General features: G+C 35.9%; 1 protein-coding gene across 13 annotated transcripts in view; it reads right to left on the bottom strand.

The window, feature by feature from the left end:
* RALGAPA1 (Ral GTPase activating protein catalytic subunit alpha 1) overlaps window positions 1-26,449 on the bottom strand; it is a 132,894-nt gene that overhangs the window by 69,508 nt on the left and 36,937 nt on the right. For 5 of the 13 annotated variants that reach the window (XM_056344938.1, XM_056344932.1, XM_056344934.1 and 2 more), the window contains exons 17-27: window positions 22,592-22,732; window positions 14,665-16,233; window positions 12,647-12,771; window positions 10,181-10,397; window positions 8,855-9,028; window positions 5,244-5,396; window positions 3,546-3,739; window positions 3,323-3,421; window positions 3,055-3,210; window positions 1,479-1,607; window positions 399-524 (exon numbers count right to left, since the gene is read on the bottom strand). In XM_056344938.1, the coding sequence (XP_056200913.1) occupies window positions 399-524; window positions 1,479-1,607; window positions 3,055-3,210; window positions 3,323-3,421; window positions 3,546-3,739; window positions 5,244-5,396; window positions 8,855-9,028; window positions 10,181-10,397; window positions 12,647-12,771; window positions 14,665-16,233; window positions 22,592-22,732 (3,083 nt within the window). The remainder of the gene's footprint in view (window positions 1-398; window positions 525-1,478; window positions 1,608-3,054; window positions 3,211-3,322; window positions 3,422-3,545; window positions 3,740-5,243; window positions 5,397-8,854; window positions 9,029-10,180; window positions 10,398-12,646; window positions 12,772-14,664; window positions 16,234-22,591; window positions 22,733-26,449) is intronic. The other 8 variants (XM_056344941.1, XM_056344943.1, XM_056344945.1 and 5 more) reach the window with 5 other exon arrangements.

The raw sequence follows: 26,449 nt of genomic DNA, 5'->3' as shown, positions 1-26,449 counted from the left end.
AACACAGGCAGATTTCAGCAGTTGTGAATTCTTAATAAATTAAATAATATATCTTGAACCTCTCAATCTTCTCATCTCAGCTGATTAGATCTGAGACCTGCAAATAGCCCTAATGAGAGTAGGCTTGAAGAGTTGAGGTAACACATCAGTGAGATAACACATCATTTCCTTTTACAAACACACAAACGCAGTTTATTACTAAGTTAATAAAAATTATAAAGTACGTTTAGTAGTATAAGGTTTGACAAGATTTTATGGGAACTTGAGCTTTGGTATCTATTTGAAATTATTTCTGAAATTTTTTAGAATATTAGAATTTTAGTTAGTGTTTCCTGGAAAAACATATTCAACATGTATTTGGTATCTGAATACCATCCAAATACTCTTAAAATTCCTACCTTAACATCCGTAAACTGAGACACTGCAATGTCAGGAATGTTTGGGTGAAGAGCTGGTAGTTCATGATATAAATTTGGGAAACAGACTAGAGATCCTAAAAGAACTTGTGCTTCAACTCTTGGTGCCTAAAAGAAAAAAAGGTGGGGAGAAATACATACTCGTACTGCAATCAGGAAGCTGGCATTTCTTAAAAGAGAACGACAGCTGAAACTACACAGCTATTTCTTTTCTCTTTTGCAAATTCTGTAGAGCTCGGCAATCCAAGACCACGCCCCCATGGATTGCTATTCATGCACACCACATGCTCCCATTTTCCAAGACGGTCAAAGGAAGCAGAGGAATTGTTAGGATTAAAGACAAATGACTGGGCTGCTAACTAGGTTTGGGTCTTAGGGTCAGCTAATTGAATGGGGATGGAGAAAAATGCTGGACATGGCATGAGGCATCGCTGGACATGACAAGTAATGATAGAAGAAGCTGACAGAGGCTTCAGGTAGTACCTTGAGGGCGGCTGGATTTCATAGCTGGTTGAAGGGGGAATTATGTGAGAAACAGTCAAAACTCACAGACAATTGGAGGGGGAGTACTGGGGAGCTTTAAGAGAGAGTACAGCCATGCAAGGCCAACAGCACCTAGGTAATCATATCAGTATTACTATTCGAGACTGAAGTTGCCTGGGTAACAATATCAGAAATACATCCAAACAGCGCAAACACTAGCAGATTTGAGTTCTCAAGCCAGATCATCAAAGTCATTGCATAGCGAAGGTACAGTCAAAATGGACATTTATTTTACAACATCTTAAAGCACAGATAAATGGCAGACACAATTCCAAGACCTCTGAAGTAAAAGAAGATTCTCTGCTCCAATGACAATATTTGCATTCTTCATGTATTTTCTGGAGAGGACTTGCATGTGTACTGTTCTAGAATAAACCACTGACTCTTATCTGTATTTGCTAACCATGACATTAAATGCTGGGGTCAAGTTAACACCCTAGCCAAGGAAAAATACTGCTCAGTTCTCTCTCAAATCCTTCCCACTTGCACATAAATAAGAATTAACTAATGAATACTTACATTGAGGAAAGAAGAAGCAGCCACTCTTCCCGCTGCTACAATGAAATCCATAATAAGCATAGTGGCACCAGGCAAACCAAGTGAAAAAAACTGAGGAGAGCAGTGCTTGATGATTGTATTAACAATATCCTTGCAGAAGGAAAACGGAAAAAAGGAAGAGTATCAACAAGGCAAACAATGAATGAAAAGGAGGTGGGTATTTACCAAAGGTAGAAAGTAAAAACACAAGAAAGCAAATCCATTGTGGCAATTAAGACACTCATTACTGAGCAAAAAGTAGCATAATAAATGTCTTAAGTATACTCCTATATTAATACAAGTAAACTGTGGTATACTTTATAGATCAATTTAAACTTGGACACTACTGTATGAGGTCACACCTTATTTTCATTTACATTTAGCTTTTAAGATTTCTATAAATTATTAACCATTCATTTAAATATGTACAGAAGAGATATAGTGAGATGACCACCTATTACACCTTCTCAATGACATGCGTAATCCTCTCTGACAAGTATCACCTGACTATAACTTTAAAAAAGGCATTAGCCTTTTATATACATCCATATGGAACCAAATATAAAGAAAGAATTATAATTGTTTTATAACATTTCTGATACACAGTAGTCATTCAACACAGCATATTATGTTCTTCTAGACTTAGTGAGGAAGTTATTAAAATTAACCTACATGATGCAATGTTTTCAAAAGTACTGGAAAAAGTATAAAATGTTTTAATTATTAAAAACCATCCCAAGTTCACAGATAGACAAAAAATATAACTCTTTTCCTCCTTTGAATAATTCTCCAGTAGTAGTGATATCCAACTAAATGGAAGATTTGCAATCCAGCAAGAAAAGCAGCGTAAACTGGTTGCTAAGAAGACAGAAGCTGGCAATCCACCCTACCCATAGCTGTCTGTGGAATAATTCTGGACGAGTTCTATTTTGCCCAGTTAATGAAAACAGGGTTGATTGAACTTTTGATCTCCCTATGCCTCTAACCGCTCCTCAAAAAAGTTCACAGAGCCAACTTTTTAAAACACTTCTGATGCAAAGCTTTAAAAAGTGTTTAAGCCATGTGATACTTTCAGACTTGTTCACATTAAAACCTATGAAAAAGATCTACTCCCACTAATTAGATGCACTCTGTATGTCTTTGCTGGTTCCTATACTTGCTGTAGAAATAAACTATTCCAATATAGTGAGCACAATTTACTTTCCCACTAGCTAAACTGTTGCACCAGAGAGCAAGTAAGAAGGACGGCAGACCTTAGAGAGATCTGCTTCCTCCTCATTCTTGCATGCTCCAGTCTGTAACATACAATCAGTGAAAAATGAAAGAGTACACTTTTCTGCCCTTATATTTGCTTCAAATCGACTACAAAAAAGCATTTCTGATTACAACCAAGAACAATAGGGCCATTTATCAAAGTTTAGAAAGAGTATCAGTCACATAACATTTTCAAAGACAAAGTTAAACTACTTAGCTGAAAATCCATTCAGTATTTTTGATAAAACAATTTTATTTTTAGTTGCAATATTGACATTAACCTGAATTCTGTAATTAAACTTACTTGATCAACATGAAGAAGTCCACAGTGCATTATATTGTAGAAATGAGTTAAAAAATCCCTGTTTGGAGAAACATCTTGTCTTCGCTTCATTGTCTTACAAATGAGTTTATAAGCATGTAGCTTTCCTTGTTTGTATTTGTCAGTCAGCATTGTTGCCTACAGTTTTAGAATGATATTTATTATTCATAAATCAAAGAATCACATTAAACACTGTTCTACACCCACATGAACTTTTATTTCTGTTTCACTGCTTAGTTCTCATATTTACCTTGAATAGCCATGGTGTTAGAATTCTCAGTGGTGGAATTAAAACTGGTGGAGATGGTGAAGTTAGGTTATCTGTTGAAATACCAAGATTGTCTCTTATCTGCAATTATTAAAAACAAAACAAAAAGACAAAATTTTAAGGGAAATATATATGGTGGTGTTTTTCTCCTTCTGAAAATCCTGCCCTATCAGGTTAGGTTGGAGAAAAGGTTCAGTTCTTTTACCTTGGCCAGATTCTGCCACAGTTCACACAGGTAATCAAAAACCTGGGCATGAATCTCTGGATCCATGATGCTGTTGACATCTCCCAAAATTCCTAGCATTCGCCTCCACATCACAGTTGCAACATCTGCATGCCACCCTGTAAGCGTTCCCCCAGCCATCACGCTACAACATTCTGAGGGGAATTCACTAGTTTCTGTAATGGAAGAAAAAAGTATAGTGAGACTCACCTCTCCAGAAATATATCTCCTGATATAACTATTATATACACAGTTTTCTTAAAATAAAAAGAAAAAAAAAGATCAGGCTTTCAGAGTAAGATACTCCTTACCCATTCAGCCACCTCAATGCTGGATATGTTTAACAATATGTCCGTTATCAAACTTGGTAGAGGAAGAATTGCCTTGTTTCTTATGTCCTTTCCACTGGTAACATTTGACGTCTCTACTGGAGCCCTAACACGGATCTGACGGACCTAGTAAGGCCGCTCCTTTTGTAAGTGCTGTCTTACATTCTTTGGAGTCAATCTCCAGAACTACACTTGTCTGCTTCCAAGTAAAATTACATTACAACTTTACATTTTTCCCAATAAAACAGAAAGCGGATTTTATTGCAAATTGAAGAGAAAGGTGAGAGTAAACTTGTCTCTGGCTACTGTTCTTTAAGCAGTAAATTTATGTATGTGGAGAGGCATCATTCAGTAACGCAGCACCACAGCTTAACTCTCACCTAGCTCTCTCTACACATCAGTGTTATATGGATGAACGTTCTTTTTAAGGTGAAAGACAGTTGATCTAGTTTGTCCATACAAAGAAAACTCTGATAGATTACAATGGCTAAATTCTACTCAGCTTACACTTAACTAGCTAAACAATCACATAAAACTAGCTAACAAGCCAGTTTTAAAGCAGCAGGCACCCAGAATCTCCTTTCTGCCCCTCTCAGATGGATTTTCAAAACACCTCAACACCAGAATTTGCTGAGATCTTCTGAAAATCTCACAGTTCCCACAAAATCAAAATTAAATCTGAATTCAGCCTAATCATATAGCCTCTTCTTTTGAGCATCTGGACCACTGTGGTAGAGACACTAATGGTTGCTAGGCTAAAGATTTCAAAGTACAAAGCAAAATGATGATATTTCTGTCTATCAGTAGGCTACTTAAAGGAAAAGAGTCTGAAATATACATCAGAAACAATTTTCTTTCCGTAAGACCAAGTAAGAAAGAAATGTGAACTTTGTATTTACAAAGTGAATGTATTCTACAATTCAATAGCTAAGATAGTAGAAGTAATTGTAAATTTGTTTAAATATGAAAGGGAAAAGAACTAAACTTCCAAGAAGAAGTTATAACATTACTTTAAAATTATGTCTTAGTATTTGTCCATCAATGATGAAACAGTCCGTGGCAGGGCCACATACTAGGTTAAGCTGCCGTAATTCCAAGCATCAAAAAGAATAACGATAAATGTGTGGACTATTAATTCACTGCTAATAATTCCAACAAAACGCAAGATAAAATGTAAAAGGTTTTTGTTTGCTTTTAAAGGAAATAACTGTAATTAAGTATTTTTAAAAGCACAGACGAAATAGCCTTGTACAGGATTGTTTACAATGTGTAACTGTGATACTAGCTACTTCACTATATTGCATTCGAAAGAAAGAAAGAACAGGTTTATATTTTCTATTCCAGATATTGCCTAGGTCATCTGGCGTCTGTAAAACAGAGTGGTGGAGCTTCTCATCCAGCTGCAGATCCTTCTGCTCAATATGATCTGCATGAAGAGTGGCAGGAGAGGGTGTCTGTGATCGGGATCCAAGAGCAGATTGGATTGGAGAAGCACTTTCAGAGCCTGCAAATGCAATTTTTTAACAGTTACCTTAAAAGCCTTTTCTATTTTCTTGAGCTACTGAAATGTTGTCTAAACACAGCATTAAAAAAAAAAAACAAAAAAAAACTGAGCTACTTTTATGTATCAAGTTGGGCCAAGAAAAGATATAAAAACTGTAAGCAGATCTCCCTGTGAGTGGTGCTCTGAAAGAAAACAAATTACATGCAGGAAAGCTGAGTGATGAACATCAAAATCAGACAGGTAAATGGATTAACAGAGCTCTATTTTAGGTCCAAAAAATTATAAATGTGTTTCCTCTGCAGCACTTTCAGTGTTCTGAACCAGTCACATTTCCCTCTACATTCCCTCAGCAAGAATTTTCTCCAGCAAAGTGTTTAAGCAGACATTTTCCTGGAACAACTGTTTTTCCAGGAAAAACATGCAAGTTAATTTATAAATAAAAGCTCAAAGCAGTAACTGACAATCAGTAACTGACAATCTTTGATGTTTATCTGCTGACTGGGCTGAGAAAATCCATATGGAGGGAAAGTTCTGTACAATTAGAGGAATGTTATTTCCTCAAAGACAGGAAAATAAAAGTGTTTGAATGGCAGTGCTGCAAAGGCATTTTTCGATGATCACCACTGAGCAACCTCTCTAGGCAACTATTTGGTCTCCTCTACTGAGAGATCTGCGGAGAGCGAGCAGGTACTTATATTTTTTTCTTCTGCACTACCTTAGTTTCACTTCCTGAATTTGCCTAAAGGTCCTTATAAAAAGCTGAGTTCAGCCAGAACAGTCACATGGCAAAAAAGAAAAGAGAACAGATATTCACCACATACTTCCCTACACATCAGCATGTTAAAATGGAATAATTCAAATCTATTCATCTTGACCCTTAGATAAGTGCAACTGGCACCCAAAAATATTATGCATGAAGTTCAGTATTAGAGATAGACTGAACTTTATGGACAGCAATGAAAAAGTGAGCCTTTTAAATTTGTAATTTTCACAGGCTGGCTGAAAAGTGTTCTTTCTTGCGAGGAAAGCAAATTGTTTAAAGAACTTGACAGAAAATGTCAGTGTTACCAGAACAGAAATTGTGGTAAACAATCTTAATTACATTGTTAAACTGAAAAAGTCTCTATCTGCTTTAAATGGCAAAAGCAATGAAGCTTTTAATATCAATTTAAATCAACACTTCTATGCAGGAGATGGGCACTACTGCTTCACACAAACTACTGTTTCATGCAACAGGTAATGATACTCTCCTCTTGCTACTGACCACTTGTTTTCCACATGCTCACAAAGATAACGGAAAATACACATTTAAAAGATGTTCAAATAAATGTTTTTCTACTTCTCTTCCATTCTGCTCATTAAGTGGGGATGGATGAAAGTAGATCAAGAGAAAGAGTGAGAATGAGCAATGGGGAGGAGAGAAAGTGATGGAGAGTGGGACAGAGAGGGAAGGAAAGGGAATGATATGGAGAGAAAGAGTGGGCAGGAGAGGGAGGGAAAGAGACCTTCATATGATGGAAAAGCATGGACAGAAATAATTGTGGAAAAGTTGCCAAACTACTGGAGTCTTATAAGAAGCACTAAAAGATACTCCAGCATATGTGGGTCCAAATTTGACTAAGACTACTATGGGTCCAACTTCTTCTAGGACTAGTAAACAGCAATCAATAGTAAATGCAATCATTTGCTAAGAATATGAAATGATGCGTATATGGCAACAAGAAATTTTCCTTCCTCAAATGTTCAAAGCAAAACTGTTTAGAAACAAGTGGTTTTCTGAGCAGCAGAACCACTGAAAACTCATTTCTTATGAGCATGTTTTGAGGTTGAGTTTCTGCACAGATTTGTTGGTATCTAATATAGTGAATTCAATTGCAGCCTCCCTGTCATGGGACTCTGCATAAATGCAATTTTCACTAGACAGCTGCCTCTCTTTCATCAAACTTTGAAGAAAATAATGCCCTTCTTTTTTCTTGTATGTCAATTTAGCAGAAATTAGACAATGAGGTCCAACACTGTTGGAGGCGTGGAACGGTCAGACAGAGACAGACAGTGTAACTGCACGAGTCTTGATTCCTCAGGAAACCCAGAGAAATGCATGTGACACACAAAAACTGCCTCTCTAAAACAGTGGTCCAAACAACAAGAAAAGACAGCCACAGAATCTCTCACTGGACAACTCAGTCATTAACTGCAATCTTATCAATTCAATTGTAGTGCAAACTTGGACAAAAATACCAAACAGTAATGGAATTACTAACATATAAAACCAAACAAACAGAAAAAGAACAGATTTTCTGTGAGGACTGCCAACAAGCACACAGCAAAGAGAAAAGAAAAAGAAGAGAACAGAAGTCAAGCTGAACGTTGTTGAACAAGCTGAACAACAATGTCCAAGAAACCTCATACCAGGCTTCTTTCAGCAGAAGGGCAATTTTAGAAAGTGAAAATTGTGGCAGGGGAAGTAAAGATGTCTTTCAGTATCTTTGAAAATGCAGAGTTGGTTTTCTCACAGAGAACAAGACACTATGTAGGTGTAAGCTTTCACCAAAAAATAGGTACTTGTTCCCAGGGCTGTACTAGGAATGGTAGTGTGTAACAGTTATGGAACAAGGAGCGTGAAAATTATATGGACATCTTTACTTCTCATGTATAAAATATGGCAAGAGAATGTTCTTTCAAATACTCATCAAAGAGGAAGACTCTCTCCTTCAGAAAGGAGCCCATCCAATCGGGGTTAACTGCATCACTTGGTGGTTGCTAACCTAATGGTTACTCTTTCTTCTCTTTCTCAAAAAATTGTTGCAAAGTAAACTGGTGGAGCCTCAAGCTCATCAACTGAGGCTGTGAAACACTGCTTCCTAACAGGCTTACTTTTTCATGAAAACAACAGGGAAAGTGCTAAAAGAAGAATTCTGAAGTTACACAAATGGAAACTGATCTCACATGGCACAGTAACTAACATTTTGCATATTAAAAGCCCCCAGTTAGACAACACAGAGGTTAAGACAGACATATGTAAAAGAATCCCATAATAATTCAGTGTGATACAGTATTTTGAAAGACCACTGTCAAAGCCTTCCAAGGAAAAAACTCTTCCTGAAAATTAGCAATTTGACTACCAGTAATGAAAGGACACTTGTAAGAGATCTAGCAGACATTACGCAGTAAGAGTTTTCTCCGTGGTAGTTTTATAGATTTTCTCAGGAAGCGTTTAAAATACATTTAGCACCAAGCCAAGGATCATATGGGTAACTTAAGTCAGACAAACCTTTTCCACTTATGTTATTTCACCCATTACTTTTCAACAGCAATCAAAAAGTAACTGAAATCCAAGAATCATCTTATATAGAATACAGATTCATTGCAGAAGCTGGAACTTGAATTCTTCAGGATGGATGGAAAATTTCTGAAATAAATGTGCTTTTTTAAGGTGTTTTTTTTTTTAACTACTTTACCAGTAATAGTTGCAGCTTCAGCAGACAATGGTTGCTGATTGAGACTACTTGTTTCCGAATCTATGTGGAGTGTAGTTAGACTGGCCACTTCTTGCTCCTCGGCACTCTGTTGCTGTGCTGAAATTGCATCGTCAGTGGAAGCTGGTGTCCCTGCCTCAGTGCCAAAGCTGAAATCTGTATGAGGAAAGCACTGTATTAACTTACAACCTAGAAATACCACTAATACAAAAAACCAAAAGCCCAGGACCTCCAAAATCCTCTATGGCAAACTTGTATGTGTATCTCCTATGCTACTAACACACCATTGCAAAATTTACATAAATGTAACAGCAGAAAGTAATTGACTAATATGAATATTCTCATTTCTGTCCCAAAACTGTGACTGTACTTCTGCAGAAGACATTCCTATTGTATGTCCTGTATTCTGCTTAGTTGCTGTAAGTGCACCCACATGATAATAAAGTAAAAATAAGAGAAACACACATTAAGGAATTTATTTGCAAAAATTACAATCTGGAAGAAATATCCAAGTTGGTTGCTGAAGCACCAACTTCCAACTAAAAATATTATGGCAAATAATATTCTAACAAATGTTTTTTCAACACTAAAGAAAAAATGTCATGGTAAAACGTGGGTTTAAATACCATCACTTAATTGCATAACATCTACGTATCTAAACCCTTGTAATTTGTTCAATAAATTCTACCATACAAACATCATTTCTCCCATAATTCATGAAGTCGTAATTCCCAGCAACCATAATAACCCCTTCTGTTGAGTAAGAGTGGGAATGGATAAATGAAATCAATAAAAAACATTATGTTATTACATAAAGCACACTAAATTTAACAAAGCATACTAATTTTACCATGATATTACACTCAGTATCTTGAGTAATCTATAGCTACAGAAAGACCACTGTAAAAATATTAGAAGCCCTTCTTTAAGTTTTACTTAAATGTTTTCAAAAGAATCAAAATAACTTCCAAAACAAATAACCTTTCATTTCATATTTTGCACAAAACAGACGGATACAGTCCAGGGAGAAGACAATATTGCTTTCTAACTTCTGTTTACTGTTGTTCTGCTTTTTGCACAGTAGTATTCCAGTTTGTTTAGTACACTATAAACACAACAGCCTCTCTCAAGAACTCTGCTTGCTCCATTAACTTGCTAATGATTTCAGTGGGAAATCAAAACGAGCTCTCTTTACAGAAACCTGCTGGCATGCAACTTTACAACAACAACAACAACAAAACAACAAAAAAAGGGAAATTCACGAGCAACCCATCAAAAATGCTATGACTTATGGAAAAATATACTTGCTTTCAAATTTGCGGCCATCATACTGGAAGGCACTGAAAGAGTCGGAGTGGCTGTCTGAACTGATGAGGTCACTGCTGCCCGCGCTGGCAGGGGATGTCCATTCGGAAGGCACGCCTGGGTCATCTATAGGGCGCATTTGGTTCTGTTTGTTCAATATATCAGGAAGGTCTTTAGGAACTTCCAGGCTGCCAGGACTGCTTCCTCTTCTTGTCACATTCTAAACATTGAAGAGCCATAAATTATCTTACAATCTTGGATGGCTTATTTACATAAAATGGAAAAAGCAATCCCACATTTGCAAATGTCAGAGTGGAATGAATAGTTCGCAAGTACCTAAACCAGAAGTTGTCATCATCCTACATACATAGTCAGGACTTTCCAAAACCCCAGACACGCAGCAGTAAGGTGAGGAACACATGCAGTCACAGAATTTCATAAATACAAATTTTATTTGCACCATGAATTTTTGGGCATATACCTTAAAAGGCTAAGATTCAGACTAGGATGTGCCACACATATATTAGGTAAAAATTGAGAGTGAAAAATAGTAAAAATAGTGCATTATCTCCATATTATGACTAAATTACTAAAGAAAACTTCTTCACCTGGGTTCCAGAAAAAAAAATGTCAAGGAATTTTGTGTTTTCTGACCTATAGGCTACCATGCTATATGGAAAAAATCTAATGTACAGCACAAGCAAATGAATTTACTAATTCATGCATTCATTTTTCTCATGATTAAGCCAAAACTTTGGTATTGACTTAGACACCAAAGCCAGCATATAGCAGAAATAAGGCATATAGATTTGTTCACGAAAAAGTAAGGTGGTTCTATCTGGAGTCTTTCTTTAAGGCATTTTTTTCACAGTAAGATTGTTTGCTTGAGAGGAAAGATAAAAGTAGGAAAGCCATTTTATGAAATGGCTTGAAATCTTTATGCATTATGAAACTGATGATGACTTCCTTTTACACTAGGCCCTGTCACTTCTCTATTCTTCTGCTACCCTACTACTAATTAGAGATTTACTCTAACTGACAAGCTTTTCATGATACAAGGTTTTAGCATTCAATAGGAATAACAACTTTAAACTAGTCTTAGTAAGTTGGTACTGTCTTTTAAGAAGGCACATCTATTTTTGTGTGCTAGATTACAAAATCAGTGGCAGTTTCAAAATATTTATTCAGACTTATCTTGGCTGTTTTTTGCTACCTAAGAAAAGTATCAGTTCTCTTGTCTGAACTATTAATATTCAATATGCTTGCCCATCTATGTAAAAACAAACAGTATTCCCTCTCCTTCTCTCTTCCGTGATCACCTGTAATGATTTCTGTTTTATTAATTTGCAGACTAAGTTAACTTTTTTTTTAAAGACTTCAAGTTAATATTTTTGTCTTGTAACTCCGCACTTAATAACAAGAACAGTTTGCACCAACAGTAGTTTTATAAACATGAGTTTAATACAAAAGAAAAAAAAGCATATCTGTGGACAAACTCTATAGGTCCTCTCTTCCCATTTATAAAAGGTGATGGTAAATAACAAATTTTTCTAATAACTTTGAAGAATCTTTTTCTGCCCCTTATTAGCAACAACTATACTTGTTGACAACTTTCTACAGGAGCATGTCTTAAAATCACTTTCTTAAAAAAAAATCTTTAAAATTTCTAAGCAGAAAAAAGAACTGAACAACTTTGAAATGCTACATTAATTTGTTATCCACTTGTTCTTGATTTGCAATATTTTTTTAGTACTTCCCTTTTTGCTGCTAGTTAATAAAACACTTATTTCCTCAGATCAGTTGTCTCATTCTGTAAGCATTCAACAGTAACCAGAAATTCTTAAAACTGATTAAAATTTCTCATTACGAATGACATCACATTCAACAACACTTCTGAAGTGTTGGAAGAAAGCATACGAAAATTGTTGGTTCAATTAGCAGAGAACTATTCATAAAAAATTCCTCAACACTTGTAAGTGAAATAAAAAAATGAAGGAAAAACATAACACCGGTGTAGTTTTGTAGTCTCTTGCACTGACTATACCTGTAGAGAATAGTACCATACTGCAGCACCGTACCTAACTACATACCACACCGAGGACTGCAAATTCACACATGAACTATTATTCTGAAAGTATCTGTGTACAAAGATATAGGTGCAATTAAGGCTGTTTTATTAAATGAAACTATTCATTTGACAGTCTGTGCTGCTTCCACAATGAAGATTTAATAGATATGACAACACAAATGGCATCAAATGTCATGAATCTATGTCAAAGGCAAGTGATATTCTTAATTCTTTCCCATTCATAAAATCCAGGAGAAATACATTTTAGTAAACTGATTATAAAGTCATTGAAGAGTTCACACATATAAGCAGACTTACGTATTACTTATTGCATATATTACATATATGCAGACTTACATTTTACTTACATATTACTTTTAAACAGAAGTTTAAAGGCTTACCAGTGCACTACCACTGCGGAGTCTCTCAGCTATAAATTCATCCATGAGGTCAGGAACATTTGTATTGCTACTGCCAATATCACTATCAATAGGGTGCAGCTTTTGACTCATGTCCTCTCTATTAGCTAAAAGCAAATGAACAACTGTATATAGTAAAGAATGCACAAAGACATTTCCAAACCAAAAGGTAACAAATGAAAAAAAACCTGCTAATTAAAAGAAATTAAAAAATAAAAATTGCCAAACATGCATTTTAAGAATTTCCCTCTTTTAAAGCAGATTCTACTTTAAGAATTAGTACGGCTTCTTCTTCCCACTAAGCAGGGGTTAGTCGATTTCCAATACCACCTTTAAGAGCAAGAAGCTTATAGGTAAGCACTACTCAAAGTTGTTAATGCTTGTTTTAAGGATACAGCGTATATTCTTCCTCCATATCACGACAAATAAGTAACCAATCCTAAAAATTTTATAAGATTCCTACAGACTCCTTCATTGCATTCCTAATGAAGAGCAATGTAGTGGAAAAAGTAAACTAGGTTGTAACGTCCTAATGACAAATGTCAACATGGCACTGTATACAGCTAGTATAAATAGTGCAAAGAAAGTACTGTGTAATAAAATTACATGCTAGTACATGGAATGAAACCTCAAACTCTGGTCAACGGTTATGAACAATTAATTAAATCCACTCATTTATCAGCATTGTATTTTTGATATAACTATACTGTTCATATTTAACTGTGGCTGTTACCCTTGACTTCGTGATCTTCACCTTTGAAGCCTTCAAGTTATTCCAGTTCATGTTTTCTCCATAAAAAAATTTTCCCTCAGGGTCATCTCTCACGAGACCACAGTGTAGCTAATTCTAACAATGAGGCTCCGTTAAAAATTACAGATTCCAAAGAAGTGGTACTTCTAAAATTAGTGCTTTCTAGACATCTCTTTTTTCAGAAGTCCAGATTCTGCAGGGAAGCAAATCGCCTTTTTGAGACCCGTGACAGTCCCGCTCTCCTGGTGCTATGCTTACAGACTGCCCTCAGGTGGCATTAACATCTCGATGCAGGATGCATTACAGAATCTTCTGTTAATCATGCCAGCATAACAATGGGGAAAAAAAGAAACCTACATTACTGCTGAAAGTTAATTTGTTGTTCATTTAAGGTTATGTGAACTAAGACAATGGATATTAGAATGACAGCCTTCTTTTTTGATCCGTCCACAGAGGTCTCATAGTTAGCAGAAGAAAGGCTAACATGAGACCTTCATGAACATCCATGATTCGAGGAAAAAAGAAAGCAATGAAAGATGTTGCCAAGATGTAACTGCATCCATTTGGATGAATGAATACAGAAAGGCCTACAGCACGGTTTGAAAAAGACTCAAAATGCCCCTTATGATTAGACTCACAGAGAACTGTCATAATGAAATTCATTTCCATTTCAGACTATTTGTTAACGGTTAACTAAACTGACCTCCAAATGTAAATTTGATGGGCTTTTTTGTTTTGGAGGAGGAAAAGGAGGAAGAGGAGGAAGAAGAAAACACACTAAATGAACCAGAAATACAATATAGTCCAACCTAGCTGGTCAAGAGCCAGGTCCTTCTGACAACAAACTACACTCAGAGTGGAATAGCAGATTTTGATAAAATATGCATACGCCAATCATTTAGTAGGCTGAATTTTAAGGCTCTGCACGGTAGATGAAAATTCAGAACGCTCCAGGCTTAATCCTTTATTAGGTCATTTACTGTCTCTTCCTCTTCCCTAACATGATGGTCTTCAGCAGCAAAGAGGTTCAACTAAGTATCTTGAAAAGGAAAATTAGTAATTTAAAGTATGTAAAAGTAACTTATGCTGGGAGAAAAATCAGCTGGCTGTAGGCGCATGCATAACCAAACAGGGAAAGCAGTGATCATCCCAAAGCCTTTTGATTGCTTATCAGAGCTTGCTTCAGTTGCATTAAGCCAAACTGGTGCTGCCTTTCTCCTTTTGCGCTCTGCACACTGTTAGTGCTCACCTGCAGCTTTCCTTCCAAAATAGCCCATTACATGACTGTACAGATCCCTCAGTGGAGCCTCTGCTGGCATTCTGTTCTGCCTCTGTGGGGAAACATTTGCCTTCGGCTTCGAAAGAGCATGTACAACAGTTTTATAAACACCACCCAGGGAGCCCTGCTGTTGTGCTGACTCCTGACCTGATGCTCTAAAGGCACTACGATTATGGAACTGATTAACTGCGATACCTTCTTTTTGCAACATGGCTGCTTGAGTTTCTGTGGATTCCTTAATTTGCTTGCTGCCAGCTGGAGCAGCATTGATTGCATCTAGAGGTCTATATATTCCAGGTTTAACCAGCTCCGTGACAGCGGATGAGCTGGCGCTTGCATTGGTAGTGCTGTTGCTGCTACCACTACTGCTACTACTGAAGCCACCGAGTTTACGAAGTCTTGCTTTCCAGGCAGCCTCTTTGCTCTCAAGAGGATTGTAAAATTGAACCGATTCTGTAGATGGCCTAAAAGTAACATGAACGCTATTTCTTTTTTTAGTCGTTATTTTCATGATTTTGGCCCTATGAGTTACGGTTTCAGATATACTCCTTTTAGTTGGTGACAGTTTGCTTGTGCCTGTGTTGTGAGGCATCTGAGGGTTAACTTGTGCTTTAGGTAGAATTTTCTTTGCATGTGTAACACGTGAGTTGGTTACTTTTTCATTACACTGGGCACTTTTATGCTTTTCAGCTACCGCTGCTTCCACAACTAAATCTACATCAGCTTCAGTGGCTGCTTGCCTGTACAGGTATCTCTTCCCTTCTTTGCTGCTAGGACTACTTGACCCATGATCAAACACACTTTCATACTGTTTATCAATATTTAACTGTCTGGCTTTATCAAGAGCTTGATTTCTTGTAAAAATGTCTACTTGAGTAGGTGCAATATTACTTATAAAGCCACTTTGGTTTTGTTCTAGGTGCAGCTGTGTGTTATCGGCTCTTTCTGTAACAGTGATGCTATTCGTGCATTGACCAGTCTGATCTCTATTTTCTAATCCATCCAGTGGTAATCTATCATTCCTATTTACTGATGTATCACCTTCGTGAGCAGAAGCCTCAGATTTATCTATCTCAAAGTTACCGCAAAGTTCTTCTTTTTCTTTAAGGTATTCTCTCAGAGAGGAAAGGAGATCATCTTCACCTTCAAGGTCAACATATTGGCTTTGTTCAAAGGCTGTGTTTGCAAATTCTACCGGCCCTATTAAATGACAAAGATGGTCATAAATACTATCCCCAACTTCCAAGGAGGACTCTCTGCTATTTGTATCAGTGATATGGCTTTCAGTGGATCTATGCATTGAAGAGGTCTCAGTGGAACTCTGTAAGCTTGGAGCATGATGGGATGAACTGTCAATGACAGGAACTGCACCTTTGGCTCGTTCAACTGCGAATGGTTCCAGGATGTCAGAGGTGCTGCTGCTTCGTGGCAGTGGCTGTTCCTCATTTAATGCACCAAAAACTTCACTTGGAGCATCCTCACTCTGTGAAAAATGTCTGACTCGAGGTGGACGTGGAAGAATTTGAGCATCATCAATGTCTGCAGGAAAGAAGTATATGTAACACGCACTAAAATTTACATACAGAGACAATAATTAGTTACCACCACATCATGATTACGTGACTTTAAAAAGCCAGGAAAGTCCACAGCCTTGTTTTCTTAAAGTACAACAAAAATACTTTTTCCAGTACTAGAGTGTTAAAAACACACGCACATAATATCCAGTACAGAATGTAATATAAATGAGTTAGACCATCAGAACACAGTTTTAAATGTTAACATGCATGAGAACGAACAGTGAGACCATGGAACGTTTGGAAATACAGTTAAAGCTAGGGCTGTGCCAATAAGTTCAGTAATCCAACCAATATTATTCCAGCTATCTTGCTCAGGAAATGGATACCTGGAATACAAATTAGCTTAACGGTAGTACCCTTCACGGAATTTTCATCTTCAGAAAAATGCACAATTCCAAAGAGAACAAGTAAGTTTTCTGGAAAATTAGAAATGTCTACTGAAGTGGTAAACTATTACTTCTTCATAACTTGTATGAATAGGTACAAATGACTGAAATATCAGAAAGAATACTACCATACAATTATGAATATTATAGCATACATAATACAGTAATACCAGATGACACCTAAATAAATACATAATACCTAAAGATTGAAGCTTTTAAATGACAGGGAAGAGCTGGCCCTATACAGAAGACGACTACACACAGTAGACAATTTAAAGATATACCCTTTTTCCCTAGGAGGATGTTTTGTCTGTCATCTTCAAAATGCAAAACTAAGTACTTGATGGAGGCTTACCTCCCCCTCCTCTTCCAGTTTTACTCAAGCACATGTGACATTTCTGAGAATTACCAAATTAAGGACTCTGCTACTGAAAAACATCCTGCAGCCTCACAACAGTTAACATTAGAATAAAACCACTTTCGTTTATGAAAAGAGCAGAACATTTGTTATGACCATTTAAATTAGCGATTCCTTGTCTCTGTTGAGACTGCTAATACGTTAGCATCAGTACAAGTCATAGTTAACTGTAATGAAAGCTGCAGTTCCTATGGGGATCACCTAGGAACTGTAAAGAGGTATCTTCAGCCTGCTTCACATCACCCACCAGGATAAAGAATCCGCATGCTCCTCTTCAGATTTCATGATACATTACAGAAACACTACATACTACCAAATCACCGTTGTAGGCAAGACTAAGTATCTCTTAAAGACAATTCAACTAATTGCAAGAATTTGTGCTACCCCTTGCTGTCTTTTTACAGGATAGGCACTTGAGCAGTAAGGTAAAAACAGCTTTGTCAATTTTCTATTGTTTCTTTTTTACAAGATCCTTTATTCCCCAGAGTTATTTTTAACTACCTACAACTTAAAAAGTTGCAGATATGCTTTTAAAGTCAGGAATAACAATAAGAAGCTTATATGAACATCCACAAGAGTTACTTGCCACTATGAACAGACTTACCTTGTTGTTCTGTCTAGAGGGTTTATCTTCAGGTCCGCAATGGTGAATTTACTTAAAATCATCACAAAATTTAAGCCCCTTTCCCTCCCCTAAATCTGCTGTGTTACTGCCAAAGTAAAGAAACTATGTTGATCTGATTTTAAAATGTTTCAAACCGTTACTTCATGGATTTCTAGGCTTATTTCAGTATTATTTAATAATGATAACCTGAAGTCACCTTAAAAAAAACCTGTTTTAAACTTGCTCACACTTTTCAGAGAATGCTAAGAGCTGGAGATGAATTTCTCGTTTTCCTTCTGAGCGAAGCATAAAAACCGAAGGAATGAGATACATCTGTACTGAACTAAATGTACATGTTGGAAGAAGATGAAAAGTGTTATTTCCACACTCAATTTTTCAGAGAAGTTAAAATGTGAAAATTAAAGTTTGACCTGATGCAAAGTTTACTGAACTGTAAAGAAGCTATTAGAGAGGAAATAGAGCGCTCTATACTGGAAAAAAGTGAGCAGATATCCAAGTTGTTTCAGAAAATAAACATAAACTCCATAATCATCACGTATAACACAATTTATTATCTCTTTCCCTCTCTCTAGCTTTGATAAGCAACAAATTCCTCATCACTGTTCTTATTCAAGTTATTACTAACTATATCAATTAGCACGCTGAAATGAATGGTGTCTCTCTAGTTGGAGCTGTTAATTCAAATTCTCTATTGACTTCGGCAGAGCTTAACACAAGTTATGCTTATATAGTCTCAAAGCTACATTTTATAGCTGCAAAAAAAGGACCATAGAATTCAGTCAAAAATATGTATGATGTTATATATACGTAATTAATTATACTGTATTAATACAGGTAACAATGATACACAGATCTCATCTTGAGCCCTCAATATGCATCTTTTGTACCTTTTATAAACTCAACTAAAGCAGCAGCCTGAGGATTGCATACTGTGCATGCATGCAGTGACTATGATTTTCTAGGATGTTAAAAATTACTGGATGGAGAACTCCAAATGCACACCAAGCAGCTCCACACATTGAAATAAATTTAGCTAGATTTATTTCAATGTTGATCCAGCGTTAATCTTAGGTGCTCACATATGCGTGTCTAGCACGTGCAAATACACAAACGTTTCCAAACAAACATGTAGTGCTTGTGCCAACAGAGATTTCTTTTTTGTAGAAGAGAGGAAGAAATGAAGGAAATAAAAAATATACTGTTACTGCAATATCAGCACTGAAAATATAGACAATGTTTAAAAACCCAAACAGCTCCTTTACAACCAGGGCTCGCCCTTGCACATGGGGGGTATACAGTCAGACTGGGACACCATCAATTCCTAACGAGTCTTCACTACCTAGATTGCAATTGTGTGCCAAAAGGTTGTGTATCTGACACACTGCACATACTTAGGAGAAATGTGGGTCTGGTTCCCAATATGTTACAGTGAGGAAGAGATTGAAACTGGTAGTTCTAGCCAATCTCATCCAGGCACAACTTTCCTTAAATCAACCCTTACCTCTCCTTTTTCTGCTAGAATGCAGAAAGAAAAAGGTATTTATTCAGCATCAAGTGGGAGACAGAGATGCTAAAATACAAACTCTGGAGAGCCACATTCTGGCAAGACAACATGAGTGCAAGCAGAAGATTCCCATATAACGTTGGGACAGGTTTATATTTCATCATGGAAAGTTAGTTCAGCAACTGGAGAAAAAATAACATGTTTTGCTTCTAAGCTTTCATTTCACTTGTTTTATAAGAACACACTCATCTTGTGAGTTTCTGGGATTAAAAAAAAAAATTTCAGCCATACTGGCATTACAATTATGATTTCTCTGTATTTCATCTTAATGATGACTTACTGATTAGGGAGCAAGGCTTTAAAGGCTTAATATGTGTCTCCCTTTCAGGTTAAAACTTCCTTTGATTCTTTCAGTCCCAGTGGATAAGGAAAAATCTCCCACCTGCAATTCACGAGTCTGCCATTGTGGCCAATTGCTTCCAGGAATCTTGCCGACATCTCACTGCCACTTTTTTTCACAAGCAGTCTTGCACCTGAAAATCCTCAACAGTTCAATACATGAATAGTTCTTTTGCTAGTTACCCTGTAAACATGTAAGACTGTATTTCCTATGATACTAACAGGCTAAAAGAAAAGTTCTTTTCAGAAACATTGCAGATTTCCAACAACTGCACTATACCAAACCACTTTACTAACTAAACATCTTAAAGCATAAATCTCCACTTCCACTTTCTGGATCCGATTTGAAAAGCTGCAGATATTCTGCACATGGAAACACAGCATAATTTAGAAACTACATGAAGGAATTACAATCTTCGGAAAAGCATCTTCCATGATGCTAGATGATGATGTAAATATTGAGCTTTTGCAATAAATTTTGTTAACCTACTGACTGATCTTCAAGCAGAAACATTGTCTCGATAAATAACAAATTATAGTGGGGTATTCTGCCTTACTTTCGAAAATTAATACACTGTACTGTATATAAGGTAAAAGTTCTGGCAAAAATGCTTTCTTTTGGACTATCTATCAAGATTCACTAGTAAGTAATTCAGTGAGTCAATCTTTCAATAAGGAATTTCACATCTAAAAAGGAGATGAATACTATTTCAGAAAACTTAAGATTAGAGCATCCTATTCTTTTGGAATCATTTGAAATATCCTCTCCTTCAAGTTGTGTCAGACCTGAAAGTCAGTTTGGATAACAGGGATATTCATATAAACATGAAATAAAAGGAAGGGCTGTCACAGCTAGCTAAACATCATTCATTACCGAAAGTATGCTTATGATAGAAACAATTTGATTAATTGCCAAATCACATGCTGTAGATCTGGACACAAAAGGCTTGCAAAAAATCATGTATTTACTGTAAGAAGAGAAGGCAAGGAAAATCATAAAGCTCCATGTTTAAAAAGAAAGACTAAAGAGTGAGAGCAATAAAAAAATGCATAAAATTAAAAGAGCAAAGTGCACTCTGATCAGGTGGATAGTTTTTCCTTTACTCTGCTACCTCCCCATCAACACTCCAATGGCTTGCTTTTCTTCACTGGAGCTTTTTAGTTTTCTGGCAATGTTCAAGATTCCTCGGCACACTATGAAGCTGTTTCAAACCCATCTGTTTGAGAAGACACCAAAACCAGGAAGCGTCTAGGACGTTTTCTATGTTAGAAATGCAAAGGTCTGTAAAATTATTTCACTTTTAAATAAAATTACTTTGGTCATGCAGTTTTTGTATCAGATGAGTATCAACAGAAAGGACAACAGCAAGAGAGCCATCAGGTTTGGGACACATTAGAAGAAAGATGTAAGCCAGGACTTTTCAGAATCATGGGTGATAAAATTGACTGCAAAAGCACTTTTGCCTTCTTTACGACAGGATAATTAAGTTATCAGTGACTATATGACAAAATAATAGTTCACTGTGAAAGCCCATTCCCTTTTGCAGGTGCTCTTAAGATGTTCATTAAGAATTGACTATTTCAACAATGTTATGGACAGATAAGATCTATTTCCTAATAGGTCACTCGTGTATGATTCCTTTTAAAAACCCTATCTTCTAAGTTCTAACAATTTATATCTCAGAAGAGCTATCCTTTGCACTCATATGTTTATTAATTTATTACATATAATTTGTATTTTTTTACTTTTTGTTTGTGGTGTCAAAATTTGCATTCACAAACTTTGTAGTTTTTCATTGTGAAAGTCTGGTCTCTCTAGAGTGGGTTCCTTGAACTTTCCTGACTCTCCACATATGTTTTCAGATTGAATACTAAGGCACCAAGTTTCTGTTTCACAACAAGACGACTTAATTTGGGACACATAAAAAAATAAAATTATGAAAATACAGTCCTTGGTACTTTCTGGGTAATAAAGGCAGGCAGCAGGAGAGACAGAAAAGAAGAAAAAGGAAAAAAAAAAAAAGAACATATCTTCCATTAAAGAATTACTGCCATTAAGTCCTTATATTTATACACAGTTTTGACTATATATATAGTCTTCCACTGTGCTTTTTTGTTTTTGTCACTCATTGAGACAAAGGCATAATATGACTGTCAGCCTTAACACACTACTAATCTACATCTATGTAATAGCTGGAGCAGAGGGGGAAAAAAATAACATTATCTGTACACTTTCACGCACTCTATTTAAAATCTGTGCCAATTCTAATTGTTGAACCTCTTTGTCCAGAGCAAGCTGCTGTCAAGCTTCTAGTCAACCACCTTCCTGGACCAAACGTAATGTTAAGGAAAACTACAACTCTGTAAAAAATGGATCATTCGGAAAACACCACCAAAACACAGCACTTCAGAATTCCAAAGTGTATATATAGATTTTTTTCATGGTTTTATGTAATAGTGAAAAACAGACATGCTGGTAAAGCGTATTATCGGACACCATATAACTCAAGACATTCTTTCTGATGGGAACTAAAGTATATCATTATCATGGCTGTCCACACAACGCCTATGATACTGAATTCAAAAATTTATATAGAAAGATGTGAATTGCAAATCAAAGTAAAATTACTTTCTTCCTTTCCCTCCCTCCCTCATCACAAATAAAAAATTTAGATTAGTTGTACTCTCTGGTAGACAGAAGCTACATCATTGCTTACCAATAAACTGAAAAACCAAGAGATTTCTCTATTTTTCACTTTTATGATTGTAAACATTGGCACAGCACTAACTTCTAACAGTTCCAGAATGAATTGCAAAATAGCATGATATTTTACATAACTCAAAATATTAATTCTTAATCTCTTCCCCTCTCCCCCCATCCCCCAATTATTTTTTACTTTGAAAAATTTAATGACTTAGCAGAATTTGAAAGCAGAAGGTTTAAAAAAGTGATAAAGGGGGTGCAGAAATTAGCAGAGGTGGCACTACCTGAAAGCTCATCAGAAAGGGGAGTGAGAACAATATCAGGCAAGAAGGGTTTGGAAGTATGGATCAGAACAGGAGCACTTTTAGCACTGCGTATATAGGCCGATGGCAGAGCACATTCACCAATGGATCGGCTTCTCATGGCTTTAAAAAGGAAAAGAAAGAAGTGGGGAAGGAAAAAAGAAGAGTGACTATAATGAAAGGCTTGTGTCACAGAAAAAGCAGCAACAGAGAAAACAAAGATAAAAAGGAAGAAAATTCAAAAATTAAAACATTTCAGCACGGCAGATATTGGCAGAGCTGTAAGAAAAAAATCAGTGGACACATAAGACATTTTGAGTTTTAAACTTTTATGTAAAGCAGCAACAATGCCTTTATTATGACGATTACAGAGATTTTGCATTCAAATCAAGAAACTAATTAACACTTTTTCCCATTGCATCAGGGGTTGAAAAATCAAACTTAAAGTCGCTCCACAAGCACTCAGCACTTGAAACTTTTAACAAAAAAAGCAACTTACACTACATTTGCATTTTCCTAGTTTCCTTTGGTTTATTCCTGAAAAAGCATCTCTGAATTTTACACAAACCCAAACTCTTGAATTCATGATTGTCCAAAAGAGATTCAAAAGCATAAGGAGAAAATTACCAGTTCTGTGTGGAGAAATTTCCGATACAACTTTTTATAGTTCTACATTAAAAATGAAGTGACTTAAGTTAAATGGGTTGACAACAGAAAGTATTAATTTCTTATTCATAGGGTCTGGCTTTTAATCAATACTGGATAAATCTGGCTAAAGTGATCTTAATTCACCTTTTCATACCTCAAATCCTGCCAACAGTCCTACAGAATGGAAAACTTACATAAGAGTTGTGGTATCAAGATCAGGGCTCTATCTGTAGCTTTTCTAATAGATTTAAAATTAATCTTTATGACATTTGTTTTCCTTTGTCAGAGTAAAATACAGCAAGAACCAATACTGCATTCAATCTCAAAGTACACTTGAAGTAGTATTATTTCAAGCAGCTTCCTTTTCAAACTGTTGTATTTGATAACTTGTTTTAAAACAGTTGCTGATAAACTTCTTTTAAGAAAACTTAAGTGCATCTTATCTGTATATTGTCAGTGGAATATTTAACCAGTCTTTGAACTTTTCTATATATTTTTTCAAAACAACATGGACTGTAGACTTAGAATCATAGTGCTCCTGATCTGTATGGGAATCAGAAGTACACAAATGGAGTGCAGTGAAAAGTTGAGCACATCACACTACTAAATCAGGTTAAAAAGTTGTCCCTTAACAGCAACATGCAGGTAACTTGGGTAGGTCAATGTACATAGAGCAGAAAACACATCTGACAAATGCAGCACAACTTAAGTAGAGTCTTAACATCAGTTTGAAAAACAATTCAGAAAGACAGACATTTTAAGACTGAAGCCATTCTCTGTTAAACTTAGTTTACAAGACAGAAGCCAATTTTTTTTAAAAAAGACAATTATATGTAAGGCTTTAACATCTCTTTGTTTATGAGATAAGACAATTCAGGATACACTGATAGTTAGATGCATTACATTCATCATTATGCATCTTAAAATGAATGTAGGTAAGAGAAAAAATAACAACCTACATAGTAAATCTTAAGGGTCTTTTCTAATCTAAAGGATTCTACAGTTCTAAATAAAACAAGCTTTTAAGATCAGATACTGTGTTGATTACAAATCTTAACATAAAGTGATCCTTGTCATTTGACTGGATCTTTTGCACTGTATTACGTTGGTACTTGCTGGGGAGGGTGGGCAGAACAACCCATTCACAATTTGGAAGGTCGAAATCTTACAGAAATTTTTGAAGGAGAATTGCAGCATATTATTATTGAAAGCAAAATTAACTTTGAGATGCTGTAAAAGGAAAATGTAATCTCAATGAATTATCATTTTAAATGTGTGACATTCAATTAAGTAGTTAAGTTGAGGCAGACTTAATACCAGAATGTGGACTAGGTATTCGACAGTTTATAACCTTCCACTGTTGTCTACAGACAAAAGCAGAACAGATCAGTAAATTCTGATGCGATATTTTTATAGAACTAGAATCTGCTACCTAAGCCACAAATTCTGTGTCTAGCCTTACAGAAGATTTTTCAACCCATATGCATATCACGTTTAAAGGCCCTTTTCCAAAAATTACTTTACATAAGTTCAGGCTAAAAATGTACAGACTGCATATCAGAAAAGCTGTGATTGTTATTTGAGTAACACACACATACACACATATTTGGTGCAGCAATAAATGTGTGCTGGCATGACGATGGCTCAAAAAATAGAGGCGCACAGATGTACACAAAATGTGTACAACATAAAACAGATGAAAAAGAAACCCCAGCTTTTCCTTACCATAAAATATTCAACATGCACATCCCCCCCTACTCAAGATATAAAGAGTATATTACTCACAAAGGAAATACACTATATCATGCAACATATCTAAAGGTCTGACTCAATTCCAGACTTAGCTTGTGGAGCTAATGTTAAACTGAAGACCTACTAGCAAAATGTTCTATAGAAAATCTTACTTATTGTGACTATAAACCAGTATTTTTATTCTGTGACCCTGTGTTAACTGGCATAATTAAGAAGCATCCAAACAGCTCTCTCAGCAGACCTGAGAGACAATTACAAGTAACTGTTTGCAGGCAGTTAAGACACAGGCTTTTGTAACATATTCTTCATTAACATTTTAAAAACCCAGAGTTTTGGATTCTGGCTCTGGACACTCTTTTTGGGTTTTTCATCTTTTAAAATCATCCTACTAATGTGATGCTTGTCCACAGATGGTATTCTACACTATGAATACAGCTGAAATTTTAAATGGTTGCAGTAATACACATTTGGCATATCAATATGAAATATGTGAGATAATTGGAGGAAAGGAACAAAAACATGGAACCTGAAGTACAGTGAAACTAAAATCGGATTAGTTTGCTGCTAACCAGGTCAATATATAGCTTGATTAGGATAAATTTCAGTCATTTTAGAGCTAACATCGTATAAATAGCCATCTTTCAAATAGCAGCAAAACAAAACCATTAATAAATTGACCAAACAACATAACCTTCTGACAGAATATCTGCAATATTAACAGTTTGAGAAGGAGAAATTTTAATGTGAGCTTTACCTTGTTAAGACAATTAAGATTTAAAACAAAAAACACCACAACAGTTAATCACAGACCCTGCAGAGAAGCAGAAATTACATTTAAAGTATCTGTGATCCATAAGGAAAACTTTAGTCAAAGTAGGTGCTGTCAGCATGAGATACAGGAAAACTGTGTAGTATTTTAATGCATGAAAAACACAGTAAATTTTGGAGTAGTAACTTCATTTTCTAATGTGCCTATACTGCTTATAGAATAATTAACTCTCCCACACCCACAAAACCCTTAAGAGAAAATAATTTTTTTAAATGGAGAACTTTGAAGAATATTCAAATAAAAACTTTGGCTAAATGACCTCTGTGACTTAAAAGAAAAATAACTGCAAATCTTTTTGGAAAAAGAAAGAAAATGTTAATTTCTGAAAAGCTAATACAACTATATATTCAGCTGCCAATATGCATCCCCAGTTTCTAAAACCATCAGAATGTACCTGCTTCCATGCAGTATCAGTGAAGCAAGGCCACACCATGACTGAAACCACTACTACTACAGAGACAGTGAAAAAGCAAGAGATATTCCTTAAAAGGTAATTTTCCTTTGCATAAGGAATAGCACTGAGATCATCAAGATGAGATAACAAAGAAATTCATAGTCCAGTTCATGTTAAGATATGCTAAGCAAATCATATGAACATTAATCAGTCTTCT

Source organism: Falco biarmicus, chromosome 7, assembly GCF_023638135.1.
Source record: "Falco biarmicus isolate bFalBia1 chromosome 7, bFalBia1.pri, whole genome shotgun sequence".
Taxonomy (NCBI): Eukaryota; Metazoa; Chordata; class Aves; order Falconiformes; family Falconidae; genus Falco; species Falco biarmicus.
The sequence above is the reverse complement of the archived record's forward strand: the minus strand, read 5'-3'. Positions and strand labels throughout refer to the sequence as shown.